At 47.7% G+C, this 26388-nt stretch overlaps 1 protein-coding gene across 1 annotated transcript; it reads right to left on the reverse strand.

Annotated features, from left to right (window-relative positions):
• Window positions 1–2545: 2545 nt before the first annotated feature.
• On the reverse strand, window positions 2546–2962 carry LOC138467360 (octapeptide-repeat protein T2-like). Its single transcript, XM_069607324.1, has one exon. It carries the CDS (start codon window positions 2960–2962, stop codon window positions 2546–2548), a length of 417 nt encoding a protein of 138 aa, XP_069463425.1.
• Window positions 2963–26388: the final 23426 nt, after the last annotated feature.

Consider the following 26388-nt stretch of genomic DNA (forward strand, 5'->3'; position numbering starts at 1 on the left):
TATGGTTTGTGGGAGCGTAGGCCTCGGTCCGGATTGTTCTGGGATGCCCCTCTTCAGCCCAATGTTAGGATCCGTAGGACGGTTCTGCCGTGCGATCCTGGGGGGTTTAGCACTGGGTAACCTCCCCTTTGTCACTTTCCTGTACTGGTGGTCCCTGTCGGGGATTCCTTAAGGGCGGGCACACGCCCCAGGGGAGATTCCTGGTGGCCCTCACCCTGTCTTGTAATTGGTCTTAGCAGTCCTGAAGTGGCCTCCCCGGGCGGGCCCACACCCCGGACGTGGTCCCGGGGGGCCTCTGCTTTGTGGAATCTATCTTGATTCGGTATGGGTCTTCCGGAGGGTCCAGAACAGCTTCCCCCGCCCCCAGTCCGGGGAGCCCCTCTATGTTTCTCTTATTCCTCTGGCCGCCCGTGGGGTTGACCTCCTGTGGCAACGTTAGGCTTCTGTATGTTACTTGCTGAGAGGTTGGGGGGATTTCCCTCTGGTGTCTCCCTTTCGGGTGCTCTCTGCCTGGGGACTATTCCGGGGGATAGTCCATCGGGGCCAGTGATCCGGTGTGGCCTCTGTGGGAGTTTCCTGGGCAGGCACATGCCCCAGGCCAGCGCCCGGGGGCCATCACCCCCAGGTTGTTATAGGCTCTGGGGATTTTCGTTAAGGCCGGCTCCTCTTTGTGGGTGGGTGCCTGGTCTGTCACTCTGCGGGGGTATTTCCCCACTGTGCTTGTGGGGCCTCCTCTTCTGGGAGGCTCAGTGTGGTGTGCGCCTCCTCACCTTTGCAGGGTCGGTCCCCCACGTGCTCAGGGCTGGTCCTGTGGTCCCCACCCTGTCTCCTCTCCCCCCAGCTGGGTCTGGGGGAATCCGGGCAGATCGTGGGCAGCCAACTCTGGGCGAGGACGGTGCCCGGGGGTGTTGTCCATGGGGGCCAGTGACCCTTATGCGAGAGGTCACACCGGTGTTTGATGCGCCTCCTCCCAACCTTGCATCCGCTGCAGGGGTCCTGAGGAGCAAGAGATCTTATTTTGGACCCGGGTCCTCACGGGGAGCCCGCTATGTTGATGGGGGGGGGGGGGGAGAAGATCGCTGTTGCCCGGTCCACTTCCAGCCATCGCTTTTCAGTAATTGTGCTCGGCGCCTCCTATGGGGCCAACAATATGGGGTCGCTCCTTGTTTCTGGGGTGGAATATGCCCTAGTGTGGGTTCCCACACTGCTCTCCCGGTGCTGGCAGTGTGTGCAGTCTCACAGGCGGCTGTTCCTCTCCTTGTACTTGTGTGCAGACTCTCCTTGCTCCTCCCTCCACTCCAATGGGGGGCTATGGCTCTTCCCTGTGGGCCTATCTCCGCTGTCTACGGATATGCGTTCCGAGGCCCTATGAGGGGGGGGGGGTGCTCCATTCCGTCTTGCTGTGCCAATGACTGCACCTGTCCTTGCCCCGGTCCAGACTGACAGGCCCTCCTGCTTGCTTCCTCTGTGCGCTGCTCAGCGTTGGTCCCTGCTTCTTGGGATCCTCCATGCTCCCTTCCCCCGAGTCCTCAGTGGGGTCAGGAGGAGGTGCGGGGGCACAATCCCACCCGGACCGGATCCCGAACAGGCCGGCCCCAACCACCTCACTCCTCCTCCTCCACTGCTCTGGCCGCAACGCGGGCATCCGTTTTCCGTCTGGGTGCTGTTGTCGCGTTCTGGGGCCTGTGGGGGACCCCGTGCATCAGTTTTGTGCCAATAGCTGCTGGGGGTTGCTCACTACGCGATCCCTGCACTCCGCTTCTCCTGGGAGGGGAGGTCAGCGAGGGGGGCTCAAGTCCCTGTGTTCAGTCCTGCTTGGTGGGAGCATGGCATCTAGGCAGCCATAGCCTATGCGCCCCCTCGTGGCCTCACCCCCCCCCCTTGTTTATTTTTTTATATTAATCCTAGTTATTCCCGCTTGCGTTACAAACCCCACCAATCTCACTTTTCTGAATTCACCAAGAACCCTAGGGTGAAGAATAGAATTTCTCAAGACAAACACTTTCTTTTTGACGCACGCACTTTCTTACCCAATGTTAAAGAATGGATTAATGTTAAAACTGTTTATCTGACATGTCCCAACCCAAGGGTCAGGCAAAGTCAGGCAAATAACCCGAATCACACACACCAGATGGCCCTTTCCATACCCCACAGGGATAAAAGATGGCACCAGAGAGCACAGGATGAGCAAAGCGAGCATGGCAGACAGCACGATGAGACAGCTAAACAGGCGGAGCAGTTCAAGAGAAGGAGAAAGGTGGCAGGAAATGAGAGGGTAGCGTGGAGAGAAATGACCTTGACCTTTTCGTCCCAGACCCCCGGAACCTTCGTGGAAGAGAGCCAAAGATCGCAAACAATAGCACAACTGTTTTGCAGCAGATGTAAACGGTACATGGGGCACAGGTACAGGGGGCAAGCATACGCCAATAAGCAGGAGTGTGGTACTGGCCTTGACTCCAGAGAAGTAAGAGGCTGTCATCCGCCACCACAGCCGCAATTGGCGGCTTCTTCCACGTTGGAGACTGCAACCCAGACGAAAGGGTTTTTAGTCCTTCCTTTGTTTCTGGTCCGGGCCCATTGGCCGGACGCAGGGCTGCCGGGAGTTATCTTCTCCCTCAACCCGGAAGTCGCTGCGTTTCAACCCACGCTGATTTCGCTCCAGCGCTCCTGGTTCCTTTGCTCTGCTTTGGCCCCTCTTGATCCCTCCGCTTGCCTCGGCCTCCGAAGCGGATCTTGGTGCCTGCTGGTGTCGCTCTCCTAGCGATTCTATTTTCCTGTCTTTTCTCCCTTCGCTGCCGCTCCCTTTGCGGTACAGTTTCTCCCTCCTCTTCTCTCGCTGCTTGCCGGTGTTTTTTTCTGTTTTACACTTTCTTCCCTCGCGGTCGCTGCCCCGGCGGCGTGCGGTTTTCCCTTCTCCCCCTGGCCGCTTCTCTCTCTCCGTAGCAGTAAGGATCTCCTGCATTCTCTTCCCTCCACCTTTCTCCTTCTCTGGGAACTGTTTTGCTTCCTTTCTCTGGGCCGTGTTCCTCGGTCCACTTAGCACCTACTAGCCACCTTTTCACAGCTGCCTGCTACTATTTCATAGGACTGCCCCGCCTTCCAACGGAGATCTTCTCGACCCTTCAACTACTGGTCTCATCCTCGTTGGATCTTCTCTGAACTCCACCGTACCTTTAAGTTGGACTTGTACCTTCTCTGGTCTTGCCTGCTTGGATCCTCCAGACTGCACCGGTCACTCTGTATCCTCAAGGGTTTTTCCCTTTTTTTTCCGGCTTGTTCCCGGAAGAGGAGCCCCGGAACTGCTGTCCATTCAGCGGTCACTGTGGCTTCTCTCCGTGACAGGCAAGTGCCCCTAAAAAAGGAAAGAGACTACCTGAGTCGGCGGAACCTACAAGACACAGACAACTCGGGAAGCTCAGGTGAGGAGAGTGTGGAGGTACAGGGGAGAGACGTGGTTCGACAGCACGAACAGTCACAGAGGCTAAGCATCACAGCTGTTGAGTCAAGGGGAGAACTGATAAGAACTGGACTCCTAGTGGTATTGTGGCAAAACAAGAAGGGCCTTTACTAAGAAGCCAATGGCCAAACCGCACAACTAATAAATAAAAAAAAAGGTGTGGAATGATTCTCAAGAAAAGAAAGAATTGTCCTTAAATAATATTTTAGGATGTGATAGCCTTGGTCTTCCATCCTGACGTTTTGGACACGAGGCAAAATGGGAGCTTGAAACCCAATACAGCCTCAGGCTTCTCTAGCATGAGATGACGGTTCCAATGTAAGCTCTCAGAACAGACTCTTGGGCTTTCAGTTATCAGGGCCGTGATGGCCAAGTCTCTTTTCACTTGAAAGTCTCTGTCCTTCAAGGACTTGATGTGTTCAAAAAACAAAACAAATCGTTCCTTTAACAAATGAAAGTTCTTTTCCAATGTTCACTGGGTGACGATCCACCCCTGGGTCCCCCTCTTCAGGGCTGACCGCTTTCAATTGTAATCCACAAATGTATATTTCAGTTTCTTCTTGTAGCTTGGATGATCTCTTCACCCCTGGATCTGGTAAGGTTAGGGATATGCACGTTTCTTGCCAAGATCTATGGGGTAGAAAATCTCCAAACAGAGGTGGAGGTTCTTGTAAGAGTGAAGCGAAGATGGGAAAATCTCCTCCCAGAATAACTTCCTCAGGAAGTCCTGGAATGATGGCTGATGGTATTTCACAGGATTCCCCCCGGATTTCATTGCTCACTGGAATATTTGGGTATACCTCGCTGTCTCCATGTTCACAAGTCACTCGGACCAGGGCTGCATGATCTAGGTTAGATCAGCCATTTCTTCCGAAGGTGTAACGGTTTCCCCTGATGTGTCTGAATCAGAGAAGAAACGACTCTCAAGTTCTCAAAATCTTCGGAACGCTCTGATTCTGAGACTGCCAAAGGAGTGAACTGGAATAAACTAGTTTGCAACCCCGAGGGTCCCGCCACTGATGAAAACTGACAGCCCTGGAAAAAAAGGTTCAGGGGGAGGGGGATTCAAGGCACTGGGTCTAATGAAAGAGAAAACCGGTCGAACTTTGAGAATGATCCAGTCCCAAGGTTGCAGGCTATGAGAAAGAAGGGTATCGAGTAAGACTGGAGTCTTGAAGAATAGATCCTGTTGGCCGTATGGGATATTTAACTGAGAGGATAACACCTCTTTCAATGTGGACATGCGGTCCGATTCTAGGAGATCGACTATCCTATTTTCCCCTTCTGGTGGCACCACAATTATTAGCATGGGTTTTCAATTTTTTGTCAGTTGAATCATATCCCACTACTGACACCATATGTGAGGAATTTATGGTGACAACAAGTAAGACAGACACAAGTGATCACAGTTCAAGGGTGTTTACTGAAAAATGTATTCTGTATGCAGGTTGGAAAAACGCCTAATCTAAACCTAAATCTAAGATGGGAGCAAGCGTCAACCATCAAATGAAAAAATAAGGCAGTCCTAGTGGCGTTGTATCAAAACAAGAAGGGCCTATTATAAGAAACATATTGCCAAACCTCACAACTAATAAAAACAAAAAAAGAGTAGGATGATTCTCAAGAAAAGAAAGAAGTGTTCTCAAATAATATGCCAGGATGTGATAGACTGGGTCTTGCTTCCCCACGTTTTGGACAGTGGGTAAGACGGGAACTTGGAGCACCACACAGTCTCTGGCTTCTCCAGCACGAGACAACAGTTCTAATGGCAGCTCTCAGAACAGACATTTGGGCTTTCAGTTATCAGGGCTGTCGATGGCCAAGTCACGTTTTCACTTGAAAGTCTCTTGCCTTCGAGGACCTGACGTGTTCAAACAACAAAACTGTCAGGAATGTGATTTGGGGCAGCAAAAGGCGAGTTATGGGAAAGAAATAGGGTAAAAACTACCATTCCCAGCATCCTATGGGCTCGCGTGTAGTTCTTTTGGGCTTTGCGCGGCTAGTCAGCTACACCTAATTGAGTGGCTAATAAAACCGCCGTGCGCTGTTGTGGATAATTAATGATGGCAGCACAGGCGGTCGCGGCTTGATGAAGGAGATCCAGGATTGTTTGATGGAGCCAGCCAGCCAGTAGATCTAATCTACTCCCCGGGGTCGCGGTGGTGAGGAGCATTATCATTTTCATTTCTCCGCTAAGAAACGAAGGTGCACGCATGCAGAGCCCAGCCCGCGGGGAGATACAGAGAAGGCACGGCTACATTACTGCTGCAGTCTATGGCGTCTGGGTGTGCTCACGAGGCACCCGGACAGTAAGATAAGTGCTGGTTGTTTGATACCTTGTTATTTGTTCACGCAATATCTCATGGTGTTATGTGTAACACAGAATTCTACATTAGGAGACAAACGGTGTGAAATTATTTACGGTGCATACTAGTGCAAAATCTGGAGCGGAGGGGATCCGACAGAGTTCACATTCGTTGTTTTGCAGTTTTCTTTGAACCTCCAGGCAGGACTGCAGAATGAGTCTGGAGGATGGCATTTTCTTTTCGATGACCTATGAACTTTACTGGGTACCCTTGCCCTTTTGAGTTTAGCCGCAGCTACCTAACATGAATTGCATGCGGAGTAGAGGAACACTTTAAGCCCTACCTTAGAGCTCTGCTATATGTTTGTTCTATGCTATATGTTTGTTCTATGTTGCTAGCCCATTGGGCCATGTGTTTTGTGGGTTCATTACGGGGAGTCTCCCTTTTTTGTTCCATATCGCTTTATGTTTTGATATGTTCCTTATTTGCACGTGATATGTGAATTCCATGTTGTGTGTGCATTGAGACATGTTTACATGTACCTTCAACTAGGATGATTTAACAAATCAATGAGCTGGAGAGTTAGCTAGTTATCAGGAATAAGACTAACGAATAAGCATTGGAGAATTGGTTTAGGAGCCTTGGTTAGAGCACGCTAGTTAGGAATTATATGTATGTTTTTTCTTCCCCTCCTTCCCTTTATCTGTCCACACCCTTTCCCTAACTGCCTTCTTCCCCCCCCATTGGCTGCCACGTGGTTTCCTGTGTTATTTACTATCCAGGCGCCCGTGCCAACCACGGTGGGAGGGTCGAACTATTCGGCTTCTGTGGTTCGGGAGAGGGGGTTGATACCCTTTCATCCCTTTAGTATTGACAAAAAAAAACGAAAAGTTGCTTTAACGAATTAAAGTTCTTTTCCAATGTTCACTGGGTTACGATTCACCCCTGGGTATCCCTCTTCCGGGCTGACCACTTTAAATTGTAATCCACAAATGTATATATCAGTTTCTTCTTGAAGCTTGGATGATAGCTTCACCCCTAGATCTTCCTCTGCCGGGCTTGGACCTCTCTTGACGGTCTTTACTCGGGTGTTAGCTTCACCCGTGGATCTCCCTCTGCCGGGCCCCTCTCGACTGCAAGTACTTGGGGGATAGCTTCATCTCTGTCATCTATCCTTTGGGTTCAACTTTGCTGCCTTTTTACTGTTGTTTTCAGTTTCTTTAATCTTGGAATTACAATTTTTCCCATGTGAATGCCCCTCTGCCGAGCTACAATTCCTCTCGATTCTTAGCCTCCCTTCACTGGGTTTACTGTGGTTCTTGATCCGGGCAATAGTGGCTCACCCTTGGGTCCCCCTCTTCTGGGCGTTGACCCCCTTTTACTTTTAATGGTCTCCTTTTTACAGAGTTCAGTGTTTGTGGGATTCACTTAACTTTCTTTCAAAGTGCTTGTAGATCAAAGTCTTTCGATTGTACAGGGATTTAGCTTGACCCGCTATATGACTACTTTGACCTATTTCACTGGCCTTCCAAGGGCCTTCTGGTACTTGTAGTTTCTCTCATATGGGGCTAGACCAGGGTGTCTCGAGTTAGCACCCACGTGGTGCTGTTTTCCCTCTGTAACTGGTCTCCCCTTTACACTTTCAAGAGCTCATTCAAAGTTAATTTAGCTTTGGTTCGAAAACTTGCCACTTTTCACTTCTCACTCATCACAGCCTGGTTCTCATCGGTTCTCCCCTCGACTCACTGGCTGTGATGAACTGCTTGGCCTTTGGCTTCTCTGGATTTAAGGGCGTGGGAGCTTCCCTCGCTCCTGCTTATGAGCATAGGATTGCCCCGTGTACCGTCGACATCTGTTGCAGGACACTTGTGCTATTGTTTGCAGCCTTAGGCTCTCTTCTGTGAAGGTTCCGCAGGTCTGGGACGAGAAGGGCAAGGTCACTTCTCTCCTCGCCGCCCTTTAAATTCCTGCCGCCTTCTTCCTTCTTTTGATCTACCGTGTGGTAGCCGTCTCATCGTGCTGTCTGCTGTACTCGCCTCGCTAGTACTGTGCTCTGACTACACCTTTTATCCCTGTGGGGGAGGGAAAGGCTGTCGGGTGTGTATGATTTTGATCAATTGCCGGACTTTGCCTGACCCTTGTATTGGGACATGACAGGTGTCAATGGTACATGCAGCATATCAACGCTGATAAACCGGAGCAAGGGAGACTCCTGCTACCCTGGTACTGGCCTTGACTCCAGGTATGAGGAAAGCCAAGCGAGTCATCACAGCCGGTGAGTCGAAGGGAGAGCCGATAAGAACCGGGCTGTGAAAGGGAAAGAGCAGCAACAACGCAGACCTCGCTGGGTGAACTATTATTATCCACAGTTCTATGTTGATGTAACCAGCACATAACACAGAACACGGGACTCTGGCAAATTAAAGAGCAGAGGAGACACAATGTAGAAGATGAAAGAGATTTTAGCCTGCACTTGGGGAGACCCTGTAAAAGCAGGTACATGCAATGCCCTGTAAAAGCTGTAGGTGATGCAAATGCTCCGGACACGATTAGAAAAAGAAGATGAGCAGCACTAAAAAGTAAAGTGAGCAATGCAAGGGTAACAGCAGTACAGGAATTTTACGGCACACGCAAGAAATGTCCTCAACACATTGGCAGCTTGCAAGCCAAGTTAGGCACAGAGAGGGGATCACTCAGTGAGAAGGAGCGCCAGTGTCTGTGAGATCTGGGGAGCCTTGTCAATGAAAGACTTAACATGATTACCCAAAGACAGCAAGTGCAACCTGGATAGCATCTGACTGAGGAAGTGGGGGCAGAAATCACCACCAATATAAGAAATAATTACAGGATCACCACACTCAGGCATCCTCGACCCGACCTCCGCCCTTAAGTTACAAAGATTCAGTTACGGGCCAGCTAATAGGAAGCGCAACCAAGGGCAAGGCTTGCCAGAAATCCCAGGAGATGACGGGGATAGCTCGACCAAAGCAGGCACCCGCCTCCTACTAGGGAATATCAGATCCATTAAATCCAGTCTGACCGAAAAAGTAACTGACTTGCAAGCCAGGATGGCGTAAGTAGAAGACTGGATTGAAGCCGTCGAACACAACCAGTTGTCAGGCAATTAAGCAGTAATGGCCCGCGAAGCGAGGTTCCAAGACTTGGAGCAAAAAGAAAGGGACATTGAGGTGAAGCTTGACGACCTCCAAAATCGAGAGCGTAGGGCTAATATTCGTATCATGGGCCTCAGCATGAAACAAGGTGAAACACCAGCACTCCTGGAAAGTCGAGTTAAAGCCCCGGTGCTGTCACTCTTTGATCCCACAGATCCCTTTACCTTGGAGTTTGAGAGGATACACAGGGTGGGCGGTCCCCCGAATGGCCCAAGATCAATACTTGCAAAAAAATGCCACTACTATAAGCAAAGACAAGACATACTGCAGAAAGCAAGAGAGAGACAGCCAATGGATTTTGAAGGATCCGGCATCAAAATCTTTCAGGACCTTTCAGTTCTCACGCTGAACAAAGAGAGAGGTTGTTGTCCTTTGACAGCTTGGCTGCAGGGGCGGGGGACCTGCTATTGATGGGGGTTTCCCTTTTCCTTAAGCTTCCAGCATGAAGGAGAAAGCTATCGTGTTACGCAACAGAAGAGGAGTTCTGAAAACTTTACAAGTACGAGTTCAAGGAGCCGAGGGAGGAAATGCCAGAAAACCAAGAGGCCAGAGACATGAGGAGGGGGTCCTCCTCACCGAGAAGGGGTTGTGCCCCAGGAACAAGAAAATATAAACAATACAATACGCCCTGAGAGTCTAGTCCCTGGAAGAGGGTACAAACTTAAATACTCACCTTCACAAGTGTGTGTACATGTTTTTTGGGGGGTAAAGGTGGAGTTTTTATTATTAAGGTGAGAGAACCCGTTGTACTTGTGTTGAAACCAACAGACAAGGGGGTTTAAAATGCTCGGAGAATCAAGAGTGTTCAAAGGTTGAGATGGTTGGATGGAGCAACGAGAAGTCTTCGCCATGAAGTTGTTAAGTTCTGTTGAGAGGTTATAGATTGCCTGGAGTGGGGTCCCTGAAGTGTGGCCCTTTGTTTTTCAAGGGTGTCTCAGACCCAGGAAAATGCAGACGAAGGCGTTTTTCAAGGAGAGGGGGAGGGCAAGGAGAGGGGGAGGGCAGGGGAAGGGTGGGAGGGAAACACAACAGAGGGATGAAGGGATGTTGTTAATCAACAAGAAATTAGCACGGTCACAAACTTTTATGCAAAAAATGTACAAGCGCTTTGAAGAGGGGGTATAACACCAACGACTGAGTCACACCACCTGGGGAGAGTCGAAGAGCCTCAACTAGAAAACCGATATAGGCATCACCTGAAGGGGTAACATTTGGGTCCCTCAACGTCAAGGGTTTGAACTCGCTGTAAAAGCGCTCCATGCTAGCAAGGGAATTTAAAGTATCAAAATTAGACGTGTTTGTTTGTTCAGGAAACAAAGTTTGCCCAAGGGAAGGAATTAAAGGTGGCCGGTAGAGGGATAGGAGGCGTAGTGCGGGCCTCGGTAAAGTCCAAAAAGGGCGGCGTGGGAATCATTTATAGGAAGTTGTTGGGCCTACAATAGAGCAATAGGGATGAGAGAGGGAGATATCTCGCATTGAAAGGGAAAATAAAAGCACGTGCGATCACTCTTTGTCCTAATCAAAACCAACTCTGCTTTAGTGAATGGCTTTTCAACTGCCTTAGCAGTTGGAAAGAAGGTATTTTAGTCTGTGGTGTAGATTTAAATTATGTATCTGACCCAAGGATGGATTGGGAATGGGGGCGTGGCTACGGAGCCATGCAGTAGGAAGTGCTCCTGTGGGGCTCCTTCTGATCCGGCATTATCCTGAGGAATAACTGCATTAATACGGTACGTGATCGCACATAAAAAAAACGGATGCCAATACAGACAAAAAGGTTGTGCAGAGAACTGCCTGGTTGGTGGAAAATTAAGGTGGACTAAGAGCGGACTCGAAGAGCCGAAGGTCCGGCGAGGGAAATGCAAACCAAGATGGCGGACGCCACATAACAAAGATGGACCCTTGCCATTGCAGCACAGAGTAATTATGAGTCACCGTCTGATGGTCGCAGAATATTGCATCGGATATTGCAGAAGCCAAGGCTGCTGTCCCTGATCCGCTCGGGCTAGCGGCTGACCCAGTGAAAAGAACTCGAATACATGCTAAATTGCTCCGGTGGATGGTACTCCAGGAGCAGATTCTAAGAAGAGGGAGCCATGCTGGTGCGCAGCCCCACGGGCACCGGGTGACTGGTGGTGTTGCCACATAGAAGGGGGGGCAATGTGATACTGGTCGCCCGAGGAAAACGCAGCTCTGTTGCTGCAGGGATGGTTGGTGGACCATGGAACTGTGGCACAGTCCTAGGGGATTGTGCTGCGGTGCCCTCTGTGGTCGGCCCCGGATAAACTAAGAAGCGAGGCCCACAGTTAAGACAAAGACACGGCAGCTTTCACTGTGGTCTGCCCCAGTATATGAGCACGGTCCATTGAGCGAGCACAACACCACACTGGAGCCTCCCAGCACTATAACAACAATTGCAGGATGTTTTCACTGCAGCCTACTCGGGAATAGCGAGTGCGGACTACAGGCAGTACTGCATGGGCATAACACAGAGTGGTCCATGGTGGCCTGACCAGAGGACCTAGCTGAACCAAATCTGCAGCCTGTATAGTGAGAGACTTACTGTGGCCTGGTCTCGGCTCACACTGGCAGTGATAGCTGGGATACAGGAAATAGGTGGCAAGAGGTGCAACAGCAATAGGGGCGGAATGGGTGAAATGCATGTGTGAGGCAACGTAGGCTCGGGGGTTACTGCCAATCCCGGTCCCTCACTGCAGTTACACATTGCAGACACAGGGCATTCATGGCTGATGGTGAGGGGCACTGACGGCACACCGCCGCAATGACGGAACAGGGGGTGCACACTACTGCATAATAAGCCTGTGGAGGCCTAACTCCTCAGAGCGCTGGTGCAGAAGACAATGTCTCGAAATACGGACGGGCAGTCAGGACGTAATCAGAACAAGGCTGCTAGACATAGGAGCGGAGTTCATATATCAACAAGGGGACCCCAGAAGCGAAAGTCCTCACGGGGGGCAAGGAGGGCAGGAGTTATAGCTGCAGCAACACTCCAGCACGAAAGCCACAAAAGCCGCACTGGCATACAGGGTTGCGAGAACAGGGCGCTACCCTATGATTGGGATTCACAGTCGAAAAAGCACATCGATCACTAGCGAGTAAACCACTACCTGAAGCTCCGCCAAGGCCAATAATAGCCTGGATACTGAACTATCGAGATAGGGAGAAGATCATTGTACTTCCGCGAAGGGGGGACGATCCAACACACGTCGGCCATGATAACAGCTTACCCGGACTACACCCTTCAAGGGCAGAAGCAACGGATGAACTATATAGGGGCTAAAAGGAGATTTCGAATGTCGAATCTGAAGTACATGTTGTTTTATCCGGCCAAGCTAAAGGTGATCCATAAGATATGAGCCATTTTCTTTGAGGAACCTGAAGAGGTGCACAAATAGATGGACACGCAGAATTTGCCAACCGGACCAGATGCTGGTTCGAGTAGCGATGAGTAACTTTACACAGCGCAACAAGCTCATTATGGGGACAGGAGTCTGTAAACATGCAACAGCGAAAGGGGTAAACCCTTACAGATACAAACTAGAAGAGGATGTGACAATTACTGCAGAAGCCTGTGATACCGTGCTTATTTCTGGTGTACCACGTGGGAGCACCTACCCCCAGGGTCGGTGGTGTTTGTCTGGATACTAGACGTTGTGTATCCGACTACTGTGCCCGCACACCAGGGCATTTCCCTTGAGCAACAGCGAGAAGTGGGATGGCCTGAACACAAGGTATTGAGCTGGGAAATCGTTAGGCGGGGGGGTTGGGAGTTGGGGTAGTTAGTTGGGTGTTTGCCTATGGATCCACACTGTATAGATTGTATTTGGATTTGAATGCGGGACTGTTGGAACATGTCAGAATTTTCAAATGTGAAGGGTGAACTTAGAGTTGCGTCCTGGAATGTCGAGCCTTAACAGTTACATTAAACAGAATAGAATTATGACGTATCTAAGGTGTCAGAAAATTGACAACGCACTCCTACAGGAGACTCATCTCACAAAAGAGAGGCACACTGCATTGTCCAAAAAGTGGAGAGGCACTACGCTGGGCTCGCCATACTCTGCTTATGCTAGGGGTGTATTAATATGGGTGGCACCGTCGATACCTTTGATGGTGCTTGCGACCTTTCAGGACAAAGAGGGCAGGATGTTGGTGTTGCAAGGTCGGGTGGAACATAGGGAATTTTGTATAATCAACAAATACGCACCAAATCATGAGACAACAGCTTACTTTTGCATGTTGTATCCACTTATTAGTCCGCACATAGACGGTACACTGACTTGGGGTGGTGACTGTACGCTGAATCCTATGCTGGATAGGTCGGATCAGAAATGTATGCACCTGGACCCATCTGCCAAATCCCTATGCACATTGGTGCAATCATTTCAGCTCGTGGACATCTGGCGGATTCTGTATCCGCAGACCCAGGGTTATTCACATTACGCATCCCCTCAAGATCTGTATACTAGGTTAGACTATATTTTCACGGGCGAAGACCACCTAAGTGAATTCACACGGGCGGAATATAAAGCACAAGTGTTGTCAGATGATGCCCCTCTGGTGGTTACTTGGCGAGTCTACCCCCGAAGGGCGCGTATCCCAGACTTGGAGACTACGTAGTCAGTCTCTAAAGGATGAGGCATTCCGCGAACATTTAAAAACAGGGGTGCAAATTACTTGACGCATAATACGGGTAGTGTGGAGTCAGCAGGCAAGTTATGGGAGGCTTTCGAGGTGGTGATCAGGGGGACAGCAATTGCTAAGGCGAATGGGGTTTAGGCAGCGATAGAAAATGACTTACACAAAGGCAAAACCAGATTAGAAGCCAGAAACGGTCAAAATGATCTCCCTAATGGGAGCGCCCGAGAGGCCGTTGCCCTACAGCAGGAGTGTTTAGCACATTGGGATAGACTTGGGAAACTGAGTTATAGGAAATATATGGAACGCCAGCACACTGAAGGAGATAAACCTGGGTGCTTGCTAGCCTGTTTGTACAAGAGCGAGACGGGGCGTAGTGTGATTCGAGCAATTGAGGCGAGAGATGGGGAGCTGTGTGAGAAGCAACAGGGCATACATGACCGTTTCTGTGAGTTCTATAAGTCGTCGTATGAAGAGAATTCGGACATCTGAGAATTGGAGATAGAAGAGGCTTTGGAGCAGATAGATCTTCCGAAGCTAGATGCGGAAGATGTAGACAAGTTGGAAGCCCCCATAACTAAAGAAGAGCTGGAACATACCATAAGCGGGTTGCAGTCTGGCAAGGCTCCAGGGGCGGACGGTCTGCCCAGTGAGTTCTATGAAGAATTTGTAGCAGAAATTGCACCCCCACTATTAGCAATACTGAATGAATCCCTAGATAAGGGCATTTTGCCAGTCATTGTAAGAGTCCATTATAGTTCCATTGCTGAAGCCTAACAAATCAGATACTGAATGTGGCTCCTATAGGCCCTTCTCGCTGCTTAATCAAGACGGGAAAATACTGACTGCTCTGATGGCTAACAGGCTGAAACCTATGATACACAAACGTGTGCACTCGGACCAGTCGGGATACCTCCCACATAGGAATATTACATGCAACCTGAGACGTTTACACCACGTAATAGACCATACCCAAGACAGCTCTCAGCCAATGGTGGTAGCCTTGCTAGACGCAGTCAAAGCTTTTGATTTAGCCAGATGGCCATACTTATTGGCGGTTCTGAAAGGTTTCGGTATGGGCCCCACATATATTAGATGGGTTAAGCTACTATATAGCAACCCGGTGGCTAGGGTTAAGACGGGCACCATGATATCAGAATAATGATGTTAAGTAAGGGAACCAGACAGGGCTGCCCTTGGTCTCCGATGTTGTGTATACTGGCCTTGGAGCCTCTAGCAGTATACCTGAGGAAGGAGTACCATGAGGCCGGCATTTATATACGGGGTAACACACTTGATCTTCTTATATGCGGAGAATATGCTCCTCTATTTACAACGACCAGAGACTAATTTACAAGATGCACTGGATGTGCTGGAGCGCTATGCACAATTGTCTGAGATTACAATTAATGCACAGAAGTTAAGCTTATTCCCTCTAGCAGGTACAGTTCCCCGCGAGCGCTACGGGTATTACCAATTAAATGGAAAACAGAAAAATTTAGATATCTGCCAGTAGATATTTTCCATGATTCTAAAGCGGAACACAAGCAAAATACGGTGACGGCGGTCAATAAAATAGAGAATTCTATGAAATTCTGGACCAAACTGCTGCTGTCACTTATGGGGAGGGTCGCGTTGTTGAAAATGGTGGTGCTCCCAAAGATAATGGATTATTTCACAAACTTCCCATATGATATACCGAGAGCCTTTTTCAAAAGGCTGAATACCATTTGGCGACCTTTAGCGAGATAGCTTCAGAGTCAGGAGTTAGTTCCGGGCAACCTATAACCCACGCCTTACTTCTACACAGGCTGAAACTGAAATGGCCAGCAGCGGGAGGGGTTTTGGTTGTAGATGAAACAATAGAAACACTATATGACATCTCCGAAGGGGACACGCAGTATCAAGATAGGATGAGATCCTGATGTCAAAGCCAGAAAGGAATGTGATACAGATTAGGCAATGCTGGGAAGTAGACTTGGGGAGCAATTGTCAGGCGATGCTTGGCGTAGGACTATGGGGTATCACAAGCGAGTATCCAGAAATGCAAAACTACAGTTGATCCAATTATATGTCACTCACAGAGCATATTTAATGTGGGGAAGAATTGCAAATTTTAGCACAGCAACAATGCAAACTTGTCAGAAATGTGGCCTGTCCAACGCAGACCTGATACCTATGTTCTGGGCCTGCGATTAAATACGTTTATTTTGGGAAGGAGTATCCCAGACATTAATTAAGATAGGCATATCGGCAGATTTGGTCACCCCTAAAGTGTGCCTCTTAGGTATTTTTCCAAGACCCAAGCAGACAAGAAATGGTAGCAAATTGAGAGATTTAGCGTATATTCTAGCGAAATGGAGGATCTCAATGGGGTGGAATGCACGTGTAGGCCCAGCGATAAACGCATGGTTGAGAGATCTCCAGAAATGGGTTCTGGCAGAGACATCTAGCAAAGGCCTGGCGGAAACAAAATATTAATCTGATGGCCTGGAAACATATGATACAGGAACTCGCGCCTCCTACACAGGTGGCCATACAGACACAATTGCATGCACCACCACAAATAGCGGAATGAGATCGCAGGGAGGAGTCCACGCAGATTAACACGGATTATGGGGCGATGTAACAGGTGGAATAGGGTAGTTGGGATTGTTGAACAGACGAATAATGTGATGCATCATTGGATGATGTTTCTTAAGTCTGTATGTTATGGTGTTATAAATTAATAAAACTTGTTTTTTTTTAAAAAAAAGGATGGATTGGGATTCCATGAGTCAAGGGGCGATTCCACCAGGAGGTTCCACCAAGGAAGGCCTTCCAGATTTACTAAAGGCACATCAATTTATCGATACCTGTCGTACCAAGCATCCAAATGAGAGGGCTTTCACTTTCTACTCCCCCCGCGCCCCATTTTACATACTCGTCGATAGATTATTTACTGATTGAGGCTGAGACAGAAAGTGCAATAATAGCCACTGCAATAGAAGTAGTAGCTTGGTCGGACCATGATTTATGTGTGCTGAATTAGACTGGGTTCCCCCCATGTATAGAACGCAGATGGATCTGCAATGATACCCTCTAGAAAGACCTGATATTCAGAGAGGCCTTGTCGGATGCAATTAGAAATTACTTTATTGAAAATGACATGGGAGAGGTATCATTGAATATGGTGTGGAAAGCGGTAAATGCCACAATTTGAGGGGTTTTGATCTCAGAAGGGGCCAATAAAAATCGAATACGGGTAAGAAGGGAATTCGATCTCAAAGCAGAAATAACATGCAAAGAACTAGAGCTCTGTACCCACTTAGTTGAAGCTGAACTTTTTTTAGCGGGAGTTGGAACACTTCGAAAGGAATTGAGAGGCATCTGGCAAGATAAAGCACTAACGCAACTGAGATATTTAAAGCAAAAATATTCCGAAAAAGGTGACAAAGCACACCAGGCTAGCGACGCACCTAGGAAATCAAAGAGCAGAAAGGGCGGTCCCCAAAATCAAAGATGAATCAGGCGAAGAACGACTAGAACCCAGCGAAATTCCGAAACGCTTTTCCAGGTTCTATTCTGTACACGGCGGAAGGGGAAGGTTCGGGGGATAATATCACAAGATATTTATCAAAATTCCCTTTCATGCCGATATCCCAAGTTAACCTGGAAATGCTAAATAGCCCAATTTTAGCCAAGGAAATTCAGGCAGCTATCTCTAAAATGAGGCCAGGCTCCGCCCCAGGACAAGACAGGTTTACTACAGCTTTTTACAAAGCCTATAGTACCCAACTGACCCCTTTTTTAGTAAAAGTTTATAACACAATTATGGACCCCAGCCAGACCCCACAGTCATTCACTGAATCCAGTATCCTAGTTAGACCAAAAGGAGGCAAAGATGCCATGGAGTGTGCGTCATATGGCCCGATTTCGCTTATAAATTTGGACGCAAAGATTTAAGCGAGCATTCTCGCCAGCCGATTAGCCCAAATCCTACCGCAATTAGTCCATACCAACCAAGTAGGCTATGTAAGTGGAGGACAGGGGGTGGACAATGTCCGCAAATAGCTTGACCTTATCGCTGCTATACATGAAAGAGAGGATTGTCCTATGTTGATGTCTGTGGATGCCGAAAAGGCATTCAACAGAGTCAAATGCCTTTCCTGCACGGGGTCATGAGGTGGGCAGGACTGGGTCAACATTGGGTCTCAGAGGCATTGGCATTATATAAGAACGCAAGGGTCAAAGTCTTAGTTAACAGAGTCACGTCGGAAAACTTCAACCTAACGAGAGACACCAGACAGGGCTGTCCTTTATCACCCCTCTTGTACGCCTTGGTGGGAGAGCCGTTGGCACAAGCTATTAGTACAAATGCCCAGATACATGGGATCACGAGAGGAGGGAGGTAGTACAAGTTAGCGCTATTCGCTGATGACATCTTAGCCTACATCACCCGGCCATTGGAGTCGATACCAGCCCTTTTTGCTACACTGATGGAATATGGGACACTGTCAGGATTCTGAGCAAAACGGTGGCACTAACACTCCGAACTACCACGGGGCTCCCATCGAACCTGGTAAACGAATGGGGATTTTAACAACAAACGGAACAGCTGAATACCTAGGTGTTGTGAGAGGCTGTTCAACGAAAATTATATTCCTTTATGGAAGAATATTAAATTAGACCTAGAGAGGTGGTCCAAATTGGCGTTATCCTGGACAGCAAAGTTCACCTTGATTAAGATGAATATACAGCCCAGATTATTATTTGTTTTCGAGAACCTCCCAGTGTTTATCCCAGTCGCATTCCAAGCAGAGTTTAAGCAATCCCTCCTGGCATATCTGCGGGCCGCTTGAAACCTTGCATCTTGTACACATCCTTGATCACAACAAAAGACAAGGGGTGTATGGGGTTTCCTGATCTCTTTGAATATTACAGGGCTTCCCAATTCCGCATCCTCGTAGATCATCTCTGGGAAAATGTAGATAAACAATGGGTAGGCCTGGAAAATGAGTTATTCACACTGGTGACCTAAGGCAAATGGCTATTTGTCCCATACCGATCTAGGCCACGTAGGATCCATGAGCACCCAGTCTTAGCGGTACTATGGTCCATTTGGTGCCCTAAGAGAAGCATGAATGGAGTCACATCCTGGCCATCCCCTCTCAGTTGTATATGGGCACCACCCATAAGAGATCACTTAGTAGACGTGCACCACTTTCAGCCACTATATGAGGGAGGTATAGTGAAAGCGGTTCAGATGTGGAAGGAGGGTGCTTATATGTTGAAGGAGGATTTAGAGGCAGTACAGCAGGGCACAGAGATTTCCCCTCTCCACTACCTGCAGCTGAGGAGTGTACTGAGAGATCCACGCTCGGGGGACTTGCTTAGGAGACCTCTAACGGCGTTCGAGTGTGTTTTGAGTTAACATCAGAGTACAAGAGGGTTGATAGCTCCAATATATAGTGCCCTGATCACAAGAGGTCACCTGATGAAACCAAGCACACAAGCTAAGTGGGAGGAAGAGTTAGAGCTGCAGGGACAGTTAGACACATGGACAGGTAATATACAGGGCAGTATGGGGCACTTCAATATCCATGCAGTATAAGATGCATAATGGTCGGCTGTGTATGAGATGGCATCTAACACCACAGCGATTGTCGAAAATGTTCACAGTGGTCACGCCATACTGCTGGAGAGGGTGTGGGGAACAAGAGTGATTATTGCCATCAATGGTGGAGTTGTATAAACCTGCAGACGTATTGGAAGGAGACGCTGTGTTGGATACAAACTATTGATGGTATTCATAGACCACTATCCCCATTACTGGTTCTGTTTTCGGAATAGAGTCAGACTCAGAGGGATCCCATTCCATTACATAGGCCCAGGGGTTTTCTATAGGCAGCAAGAGCGTGTTTAACTGTTAAATGGAAATGCAATAGACTGCCAACAAAAGGAGAGTGGTTAATGAAAGCGCACTCTATATACCAAATGGAGAGCATGACAGCAGCCCTCTTGGAATCCCGCTCCCACACTGATATGATTTGGCTTCCCTTTTTGGAATACTACGCAGAGCACAAGATGGCTCATAAATAAGCGGAGCAGAAGCAAAAAGAGAGGGTACCCAAAAGATGTATTAAGAAGGGTATGTGATGCTTACTCATTAGACTCATCCAGAGAGGCGACCAGAGATAATGTATCAAAGTAAATTGTTAAAATGACTTACTTGTAATGATTGAATAAGGTTTTGGGTTGAGATAACATTGAAAAGGTAGAGCAATGTGACTTCAGTTCCTACCGTTGTCAAGGGTGGGGGGGAGGAAGGGGAATTGTTAAAGAAAACATTGGAGTCCGCCATTAAAGAGCAATACCATCTTAAGGTTGAAAAATGTAAAGCAAGGCTGTCAAGAGACTTATTTTCCTTTTTTTCTTCTTTCTTCCTTTTTTTCTTCTTTCCCATGCGATGTTATTGTGTCCTACAAAGGGAGAAAGGGACGATTTAATAGGAGTGATAAGGTGTCATTTATTGGAGTGTTTTAATCTTTTGACAATGTGATGTGAACTTATGACCGGTGTCATTTGTTTAACGATTGTGAAACTAATAAAATACTGTTTAAAAAAAAAAAACAGGTGCATATTAGTGGAAGGTTTTACTGACCAGGTATACACGCCAATATAAAAACTTTCATAAAAACTTGCGAAATATGTCAAAAGACCAGACCCCACATCCTAGTACCTGCCCCTTTGAACCCGCCGCCGATCATAGAAGTCCCCTTTTCTAGAATTGGTATGGACATAATAGGACCTCTAGAAACATCTAAATTGAGAAACAAGTATGTCCTGGTGATCGTGGATTATACAACCCGATATCCCGAGGCATTCCCAATGCGAAATAATACCACTCAGCAGATCCTAAAACATCTTCTACTGTATTACTCTAGGGTCGGTTTTCTCAAAGAAATACTAACAGACCAAGGTTCAAATTTTATGAGTAAGCTTATGGACGAAGTCAAAGAGCTATTCCACAGTACCACCTTCCAAACCTCTGTGTACCATCCTGAAACCGATGGTCTAGTAGAAAGATTCAATAATACCCTGAAACTAATTCTACGGAAATTGGTAGACAAGGACGGGAAAGACTGGGATCGCATGATCCCATAGGCACTAGTTGTAGTGATGAAATCCCCCAAGCTTCCACAGGTTTCTCTACCTTTGAGTTACTCTATGGAAGAGAACCGAGAGATGTCCTGGACATGCTCTGGGAAACCTGGGAAGAACGAGAGGAGGCTCCCATTCCAATATCACAAACCGCCACTAGAATGCAAGAACACATGAAGTTGGTTCTAGGCTTAGTTTCTACTCATATGGGAAAGGCATAGAGCCAACAAAAGGCCAATTATGATAAACAAGTACATTTAAGATCTTTTTATATTGGACAGAAAGTACTAGTCATTTTACCCACCTCAAAGAACAAACTTGTTTCCAAGTGGCAAAGACCTTACAAGGTAATAGAACAAACGGGAACATGCACGTATAAAAGAGCCCAACCAGACCGAAAACAGAAAGTCCACTTATATCACATCAACCTCTTAAAAGAGTAGAAGGAGAACCTGTCAGCCACCCATGCCAAAGTACTAGCCTGCCTGGTTCCCGAAGATATAGATAACTTTGACTTAATTTGTTCCAAGTTATTGTGAGGGTGCCAGCATTCGGCAATGGAAGCTACAACTTGCTGCAGCGCCTAAAAGACATCCGGACCAGCACTGCCTATCAACACCAGAAATAATCTTTGAAACAAACAACAGAAAGGTTAACAATGCACTACAAGGCCCAGGAACCACCAGGAGCAGCCACGCACCCCCCTCTGCAGTCAGGCACTCCCTCAGATTACTAGAACAGAAAATTCATCCAGGAACTAGTAGCCCCATACTCACGGTCGCATGTGAAGGGATCACAAAGCCATCCAGCACAATGTTTTGGTGAAAAGGCCACCACCTCCGCCCCACACCATTTATGAAACATCCCCCCTCGGAGGAAGACTGGGACGGAATACAGTGGCCGGGACATTGGGCCCGCCCCTATGGGAGGGTAGATGGGAAGAACACCAATACCAGCGCGGCTCCAGGGAAGGCGGGGGATTGGCTGAAAGATTGTAACAAACTGACTTCAAGAGAAGGCGCTAAATTGTTTGTTGTCTTTGTGCAAACAAACCGAGGAGGCAAACAAGTGGAAGGAGAACGGCTGCAACAGTTGGTACAGGTACAAGGACACCAAGCACAGTCCGACAGACCAGCACTTCAGCAGGCGTTGCAGATTCAAAGTGCTGCACAGGATCAAAGTAGGGAGGCCCTATGCTTGTTAGGAGAAACAGTGCTGCAGAATTACCAGCCTGGAGATGATCCCAGTTTTTTCTTTGTAAACTTTGAAACAATCGCCAGGGCCGCACAATGGCCTGTAGAAAGATGGGGTTTCTTTCTAGCCCCACTACTGACAGGGGTGATGCAAGGGGCATATCAGGCAGCCAACCCAACTGGAGACACCCCGTATGGCGACCTCAAGAAGACCATCCTGGAGAGGCTAGGTACGGAGCAATACAGAGAGACCCGCTTAAAACCCGGCGAAAGCCCACGTCAGCTATTCTACAGAATCCAGGATCTGGCAGAAGAATAGCTCGAAACCAGCACGGCAACCATTGCACAAATAAGGGACAAAGTAATGTTAGAACAGTTCGTGGAGGCCCTGCCCGGACCCATACAAAGGTGGGCCTGACAACAACAACAACACCACCACCACCTGTCCTTGTCCGAGGGTATTGACGTGGCCACTGCGTACCAGAAGGCTGGGGCACCTCGAGTATTTTCCAATCCCACAGGAAGAACCGCCAATGAAATGCCAGGAAATCGTAGTAATAATTCTCAATGGATAGAAAATGATCCGAGGACCCGACCTGAGGTGCGGATCCTGACTGGAGGACAACCCACCAGGCCTCAACAACCCCAATGCTTTGAATGCGGCAAGTGGGGGTACATCGCTCGGTTCTGTCCAATAAGGATCAGATCCGAGCCAATGGAAATCAGAGCTCTACAAACCAGAGAGTATCACCAAAAACCCCTGCCATACGTCATCAAGGTCACAGTGGACGGACGCCCAGCACAAGCAATGGTGGACAGCGGAAGCCGACAAATCGCTATTCAACCACAAGTAAGTGATCGGCCTAATAACCCAAACAGGGTAATCACAGTTAAATGTGTCCATGGTGACGTTAAGACTCTAGAAACATAACCTTGGAGGTTCAAGGGGAGTTGATCCCTGTACAGGCCGCTGTTATTCCTTCCTTGCCCGCCCCCGTCCTCATTGGCACCAACCTGCCGGAATTCACCAGATTAATCACTTCCACTGGATGGTTACAAGAAGCCCCTTTCTCCATGGCTGAGCCAGAATCACATGGTCCTACCAAAATCCGAAAATCCAGATCTATCAAGAGACGACTAAAGGCAGAATGGGAGGAGGACTTGCGAGAGATTATTATCATAGATTGGAAACTCGAAGATCATTTGCCGTCCTTTCGGACTGAAACAGGTATCGACGAGACACTCAAAAGAACCCGGGAGCAGACACAAGAGCTAAGGACTAATCCACCTCTTCCTTATTTCGGGATGAAACATGACTTGTTGTATAGAGTTACTATGGGACCAGATGAGATGGAGAAGGAGCAACTGTTGTTTCCCCAATCCTACTGGAAGGGCCTCATCAGACTAGCCGATGATCATACGACAGGGGTAACATTGCTGAGAATATGACACAAAAGAGACTCCTTCAGAGATTCTATTGGCCAGGCATTTATGTAGAAGTATCCAGATATTGTCAAGAATGCCCCTATTGTCAAAAAACCAGTGCACATATCCCTCCCAAAGCACCCCTACAAAGAATGCCTCTTATAAAAGAACCTTTCCAGAGGATAGGGCTGGACATATTTGTATTTGTATTTTGTATTTTTATTTTATTTATTTATATAGCGTACCAGGCCCCAAGGGCATCCGGGCGCATCACTTAGGTTACAACAAAGTATAAACATAAACAAAAGCATTTACATAATTATATACATATACAGATTGTAAGGACCGTTAATTACATATTTACACAAGAGTAAGCCGTAGGCAATAACATAAGAGGTCGCTAGCGAGCGGTCTGAATCAAGGGCAGATCTTAGGCAGACAGCCAGGTTTTGGCCTTGTTCTTGAATGCCAGGAAGGAGGGTTCAGCTCTAAGTGGGTTGGGGAGCGAGTTCCAGAGTTTCACCGCCATGACTGGGATGCTGATCCCGCCAGTTCTCTGAAGGTTGAAACGTGGTATGGAAAGGCAGTTGGTCTGGGCACTTCTAAGGGGTCTGTTGGAAGTGTGAATAGAGAATCTGTTGGCCAGATAGCTGGGCGCTTGGTTGGTGAGGCATTTGTGAGTTAGAGCGAGTGCTTTCAGAGAGATTCTTTGTGTCACTGGGAGCCATCGGATGCTTCGTCTGGTGTCAGAAATGTGTTGGTTCCTGGGAATATGTAGTGCAGCTCTAATGGCATTGTTTTGGATGATATGTAAGTTATTGATATTGCAAAGGTTGGTACCAAGATAGAGGGGATTGCAATAGTCAATTTTGGACATCACCAGTGTCTTAGCTACTGTGGTACAGTTGGCTGGTGATAAGAATGGACGGCATGCTCTGATGAGCTTACATGTGTATGCTGCAGCGGGGGAGACTGTGTTAGTTTGTCTGGCAAGAGAGAGGGTGGAGTCAATATAGATGCCTAACGTTTTAGTGTCCTTTGTGACCTTGATTATATTACCATCAATGATGAAAGATTTAAACAAAGGGTCTAATTTGTTGAGTCTTTGGTGAGAGCCTAGGATGAGAAGCTCTGTCTTTTCGTCATTCAGACAAAGTTCATGTTGCGCCATCCAGGCTTGAAAGACTTGGTAGATGGAGTTAACGGCAAGAGTGTCAGTTGTGTGATCACCTGTAATGGGGATAGGTATCTGGGTGTCATCTGCATAATTAGTGTAGGTGACACCCAGATAATCCAGGATATCGAATAGCGGCTTCATAAACACGTTGTACAGTGTAGGGGAAACACACAATCCTTGTGGTACCCCACTGGTGATGGTTTCGCGGCCGCAGAGGGAGAGAAAACCTTCCTAGAGCTGTTATCCAGGAATGAACTGATCCAGGCCGTTGCTTTGGTGGAAAAGTGGGCAGCTAGTTTGAGGTGCCAACAAAGTATTTGGTGATTTACAAGGTCAAACGCCGCAGATGGATCTAGTAGAAGTAGTAGGGCAAGTTTACCCTTATCTTTTAGGTCTTCAATCTGTGTTTTAAGATCAATAAGGGCAGTACCGTGCTGTGGACGGAACCCAGATTGCCTCAGTCCCAGGAGTTTGTTGGATTCCAGGTAATATTGGATCTGCAAGTGGGCAGCTTGATCAAGAATTTTTAGCAAAAGTGGCACTGTAGTGATGGGCCTGTAATTGGTTGGTATATTTGCGTCTAGTGATGGTTTTCTAATGAGCGGGATGACGCAGGCGTCCTTCAGGTTGTCAGGGACAATACCAGAGCTAAAGGAGGAATTTATGAGAGTAGTAATGAAAGGAGCTAGATCATGAGAGGCCTCCTTAATAATAGGAGCAGTGCATAGGTCACCCTGGCAGTTAGAGGGTTTGAGGTTGTTAATAATATTTTCAACTTCAGTGATGGAGAGTGGTGAAAAGCTTAATGGTTTCAGCGAGTCGAGATTGATGTTGTTTTTGACCATAGGGTTTTAGGTTGCGGGTCAATCTGCAGACAGGTTTTTTTGTCATTGATTTTAGTTTGGAGGGACACTATTTTCCCCAAGAAGCGCCTTTTGAATATCGGCGCACCAAGTACAATCTTTGGTACAGGTGTCAGGTGTTGTGACAGGGGATTTCAATTCTTTTAGTATTCTGAATAGCTCTTTAGTATTAGATTTAGCTTGTTCGATACGCTTGTTATAGGTGTCTTTTTTCGCCTGAAGTATGGCCTCTTTGTAGTTCAGGGTGGCTAGGGCTATACTTGCTTTATTTGTTTTAGTGGGATTACTTTTCCAGCGCGGTTCTGATTTCGTTTTTCTTTGCGTAAAATTCTCAACTGTGGTGTAAACCAAGAGTTGAGGTGAGCCTGTGGCTTAGACTTTCTAGATTTAGTGGGAGCAATGTGGTCGAGGGCCTTCAGCATAGTCTGATTGAACGTGCCAACCAGGACAGTTGGATCAGTGCATGAGGAAGCATGTTCGTTGAGAACTGGGAGGATTAGTGGGAGTAGTTTTTAACAAGTTATGTCTCGCTTATTTCTTGTGGAGATTGGAGGTGCGACGTCTAGAGTGGTACTAATAATTCTGGCAGGGATATTATTAATTGGTGGTCTGTCCACGCACATGGTTGGTTAGAATTCACGTTAATTACACAATTTAGGTTAGCTATCCAGTCCAGGATTCTGCCCTTGGAGTGTTTAGGCTTGTTAATATGTTGCGTGAAGCCTAAATTAGAGAATAGATTATTGATATCATAGGCTGGGGTATCATTAGTGTCTTGGAGACCCAAGTCACCTAATACGATGATTTGAGATTCAGTTTTAGTATTATCTGCAAGAATGTAGGATAGGTCTTCGGCAAAGGTGGTAAGGGGCCCAGGGGGCCTATAGATAAGATGGAATGTAATAGTCTGATTCGGGGTTAGAGCTAATTTAGCTGTCACTACTTCTGCTAATATGATTTGATGCACGTGGGAAATGTGGAAGTTTGTAGAA

The sequence above is a fragment of the Ambystoma mexicanum genome, chromosome 4q (genome assembly GCF_040938575.1).
Source record: "Ambystoma mexicanum isolate Mex_15411 chromosome 4q, UKY_AmexF1_1, whole genome shotgun sequence".
In the NCBI taxonomy this organism is placed as follows: domain Eukaryota; kingdom Metazoa; phylum Chordata; class Amphibia; order Caudata; family Ambystomatidae; genus Ambystoma; species Ambystoma mexicanum.

Bases quoted from the DNA above. Each gene is read 5' to 3' on its own strand.
- LOC138467360 (XM_069607324.1), bottom strand. From the start codon at position 2,962: ATGCAGGAGATCCTTACTGCTACGGAGAGAGAGAAGCGGCCAGGGGGA.